Source organism: Teleopsis dalmanni, unplaced genomic scaffold, assembly GCF_002237135.1.
Source record: "Teleopsis dalmanni isolate 2A unplaced genomic scaffold, ASM223713v2 unscaffolded_contig_3516, whole genome shotgun sequence".
Taxonomy (NCBI): domain Eukaryota; kingdom Metazoa; phylum Arthropoda; class Insecta; order Diptera; family Diopsidae; genus Teleopsis; species Teleopsis dalmanni.
In genome coordinates, this window is record NW_024034898.1 from 1 (window position 1) to 4,850 (window position 4,850).

General features: G+C 34.4%; 1 protein-coding gene across 1 annotated transcript; it reads right to left on the reverse strand.

The window, feature by feature from the left end:
* Positions 1-123: 123 nt before the first annotated feature.
* On the reverse strand, positions 124-1,361 carry LOC119665106 (the record flags this gene model as incomplete). Its single annotated transcript, XM_038074419.1, has 2 exons — positions 1,292-1,361; positions 124-1,068 (listed from the first exon to the last, which is right to left on the reverse strand). Coding segments are annotated over exons 1-2 (1,015 nt in total), but the record flags the coding sequence as incomplete, so codon positions are not given.
* Positions 1,362-4,850: the final 3,489 nt, after the last annotated feature.

Here is a 4,850-nt window from a genome sequence, read left to right on the forward strand (position 1 = left end):
TTAAAATGAACTATATTAATACCACGTTGTTGTTTACAAAAAAGATTAATTAAAGTTTTATCTTCCATGATTAATAATTAGTATTTTCTGCTTCTAGTTTAACTCTCCGCTGTAACGTCTTACACATAATATCTCTGCAATCATGATCCGTACTCAGCTCACGAAGGTTAAGAGTTTTTTTTGCCTTAGCACAATTAACACATTTAATAAAAACATTTTTGCACTCCTTATGAGTATGCCCAGTCTCACTACATTTAGCACATACATTGTCAATTTCTTTGCATACACTTGCTTCATGATTAAAGCCCCAGAATTTATAACATCTCATAACATTTAAATGCTCATAAACGATGCACCTATCCCACCTGATATTAATTTTACGATCTTTCATAACTTGTTTGAAAGCTTTACCGTCTAATTCAATTATGGCGTTAAATGTATTCCTTTTTTTATAAGATTCGTATACTTTTAAAACTTTTAGGTGTTGGAGCGAGATACTATTTTGATTTTTTATTGCGAGAAGTAAACTGTCGCCATCTAACTGTTCACTCATTCCTGAGATAAGCACTTTGGGATTACGCAATGTAGGAGTTTCAATGACGTATTGTTCACTTAGTTTTTTCTTAATATCATTAGCAAGGACTTCACGTTCTTTAGAGTTAATACACTTAATAGTTACTCTGCCATCATGCCTAGTCTGAAATCCGTTCACTTTAACATTTAGCTGAGTTGGGTTAATTTTATTCTTTAAGTCTTTTTTTGTCTCTTCACTCTGTTGTTTATTAATGGGTTTCACAGTAATTGGTACATTAGCATTGATACCCATTTTTAGCTTAGCAGCAAAAGTATCTTTATTTTCAATCATGTTTATATTCTTAGATGTATTAATAGCTAGTTCATCATTCGGTTTTTTAATAACATCAGATAACAATGTAATTTTTTGCTCAAGCCCATTAAATTTGTTTTCATATGATTTTTGGACCTCAACAAGTGATTTAATCCTATCAGCATATTTTGCCTCTATAGCTTTTAATAAACATTTAATTTCATTTTCGTTAACGTTTAAGGCTTTTTTAAATTCATTTTTATATTCATTAAGACAATTATTATTTTTGTTATTATTATTATTCATTATTATTCACACTATCATTAATTTCTTTAAGAGAAAAGTCAACATTGTGTATATATTGTAAGCAATCATCACAAATAAAATGAATCATTTTATTATTAAGGCTATTTATATGTGATTGCTCCACACCAGAACATTTAGTTGCAATGTGATATGCTTTACCACATACACCTTTACAAACTAAACCAGACTCTCCACGTATAGTAGAACGGCACTTATTGCACTCTTTCATTATAAATCAAAAAGTATTTATTATTCTTAATCAAATATAATACTACTTATTATTAAAGTTATTTATAAATTTTGAAAACGTTTATCAACACTAGTTCGCGCGCTTTTTAGTTCGCGCTTTATAGTAATTATTGCTCTCTCTATCAGCTGATTTTAAATCAAAACAAAACAATTGCAATTATTATTTTGCAAAAAAAACAAAAGATTTAGTGTATTTGATTCAAATTAATCAATTTAAAATGTATAAAGACACAAAAAATCACACCCGTTGGTGTAACTTTCCACCATTATCGGCAAGTATTTGAATTGTAAAAAATTTTGAGCACAACAGTTGATATAATAAACTTTTAATACAGATTTAAAAAGGAAAAAAAGCAGAGCGCCGCCACAATACGTCATAACACGCAAGTTGTTCGATTTATATATTTATATATCGATTTATATAGATCATCCAAGAGCGAATGAGCGAGCCCACTAAATAACATATGGTCCAAAAAGGAAATGGTTAATGGCGGCCTTCTGGCGACCGTCGACTAAGCGCACGAACAGTTCCTGACCGCTATCCCATTCCACACATACAAGATTTCACGCATTCTCTAAATGGGAAACGCATTTTTACAACATCAGATTTAGAAGAGGCACACTTTAATACACCAATTGCTGAAGAGGATAGAGAAAAAACAACAATAATTACACCTTTCGGCCTGTATGAATTTAATGTGATGACTTTTGGACTTTGTAATGCAGCACAATCATTTCAAAGGTTCATGTTAAGTTCTTTACGGGTTTAACTTTGCCATATGTTATATTGATGATATTTGCATCGCATCCGATAACATAGACGAGCACATACAACATGGGCGCAGCGTGCTACAACGACTACAGGAACATAGTCTGAAAATAAACAATGCGAAATGTGTGTTCGCACAGGAAGAAGTAACATTCCTTGGTCATCTCATTTATCATAAAGGAATCCGTCCACAAGGCAAGAAAATTGAAACGATTGCAAATTTTCCAAAACCAAGGGTAGTGCATGAGCTACGGCGATTCATTGCAATTATCAATTTTTATCACCGTTTTATTCCAAAAGCGGCAGAGATCCAGGGACGGCTTCAAAACTTAATTAAAGGTAACAAAAGCAGGATTAAACTGTATCTTAATGGACCGCGGATGCAGATAACGCATTATCGGAATACAAAGAAGCCTTAATTAATGCAACAACAATCGTTCACCCAATCCCAGACACAAAACTCGTACTTCACGTGAATGTCAGTAATGTAGCGGTTGGCGCTGCGTTAAATCAAATCAACAACGGACAACTTGAGCCTTTGAGGTTTTACTCAAAGCGGTTGAAGAACACCCAAGTCAAGTACAGCACGTACGACCGTGAGTTGCTCGCGATTTATCAATCGGTTAAATATTTTAAACATGCGATTAAAGGTAGACGTTGCACCATTTTCACTGATCATAAGCCGATAACGTATGCATTTCGACGGAAATCGGAAAAGTCATCGCCACGCCAGCTGAGCCATTTAGATTACATCGGTCAATTCACAACTGACATTATGCATATAGCAGGCAAGAATAATCCGGTAGCCGATTTTTTGTCACGTATCGAAAATGTCAGCTATGAAGATCTATTTGACGTTGACCAATTAGCAGCAAGTCAGAAAACCGACATTGAAACGAATGGTTTTCTGTCTAATACGAATAAATCTGCACTTCAATTGAAATGGATAGTCATTCCAAATTCATCTAAGGAAATTGCATGCGATGTATCATCAAATCGTGTGCATCCTTTTGTAACTGAACAGTTCAGACGACGCGTCTTCAATTCAATACATAATTTGGCAAATGCTGGTCGGCGAGTCACTATTAACCAAATAACAGAGCGTTTCGTATGACCAGGCATGGCTAAAGACATTGCGGAGCGAGTCAAATTATGTCTTCCGTGCCAACGAGCAAAAGTCACGCAACATAACAGATCAGCGATTTCGAATTTTGACATTCCGAGTGAGCGGTTCGCTGTAATTCACATTGACCTCATTGGGCCTCTACCATCGTCAAACGGTTATCGATATTGTCTTACATGTATCGATCGGTTGACCAGATGGCCAGCGGTAGTCCCTATCTTGGATATAGCACTCATCAATGGTTGGATCATGCACTTTGGCGTCCCGAGGCAGATCATAACAGATCAAGAAAGACAGTTTAAATCAGCACTGTTCAATGAACTAGCCAAGCTCATTGGTGCCAATCATATCCAAACTAGTCCACGTCATCCTCAAGCAAATGGTTTGATTGAACGATTTCACCGGACTCTGAAAACCGCAATGAAATGTAATCATGAGCATCAATGGTCTGACGCAATACCTTTGATTGTGTTAGCGCTTCGAAATATCTTTAAAGAAGACCTCAAAGCAACTGCAGCAGAAATGGTATATGGGACAACTCTGCGGTTGCCGAGCGATTTTCTGGAGCAAGGTAATAATTACAAAATTCCAGAACATGAATTCGTAGAAAATATGAGACAGAGGATGTCCCAAATACGACCAGTTCCCACATCAAACCACTCAAAAGAAAAGGTATTCTTACAGAAGGAACTGCAACATGCTACTCACGTTTTTTTGAGGGATGATAGTGTCCACCCACCATTAAAAACACCGTATGACGGGCCATTTAAGGTTGTTAGGCGTTCAGACAAGACGTATGTAATGGTATATCTATAGTTGACTTTACTCAATGTTAAGGCCGCCTTTGATGACTATTGCGTTCATATTCTTCTAAATACTTATGTTCTTATTTAAATGAGCTAACCATTGCATTTTCGTAATTTATGGCATGAGTCAGAAAATGATACTTTTGACATAAATAATTTGCCGTTTGAATATCGGTTAAGAGCTCCTGTGGTGTCAAATATATTGAGACCACACAAATCGGAACACATATGAATGTGAGACACATGACAAACAAATGCACAGTGGGCACTTACTATGCATTTCTTGTCTTAAGTAATGTGTCGTTTATAAATAGGAAATATATCAATATAAATAATATTAAAGTATATAAGAATAGCCAATTAGAGTTAAGAGAATATTGTTAGATATAGTTAACTATTGTTAGGATGAGATAAACATGTTATTTAAAAATACATTACGAAACTATTGTAAGATTTAGAATATGTTTCAAATGGCAGTCTGTTGTAGAACGTGATCTGGGCAAGATCTTAATAATATGAAAGTAAAAACGATGAATAAAAATAATATAAAGTACTCATATACTAAAAACAATTAATGTGTTTTCATTTCCATACAAGGACAATATAAATACACATCACATGGCGATCCTGCCACACCGCAAAACTGCAGTACAAGGACCAAAAATTTATAAAAAAAAAATAATATAAAACGTCATATAATAAAATTAAACAACATTGTGAATGAATAATAATATGTGAACAAGGTTTTTTTTTTTTTTTTTTTTTTAAAAA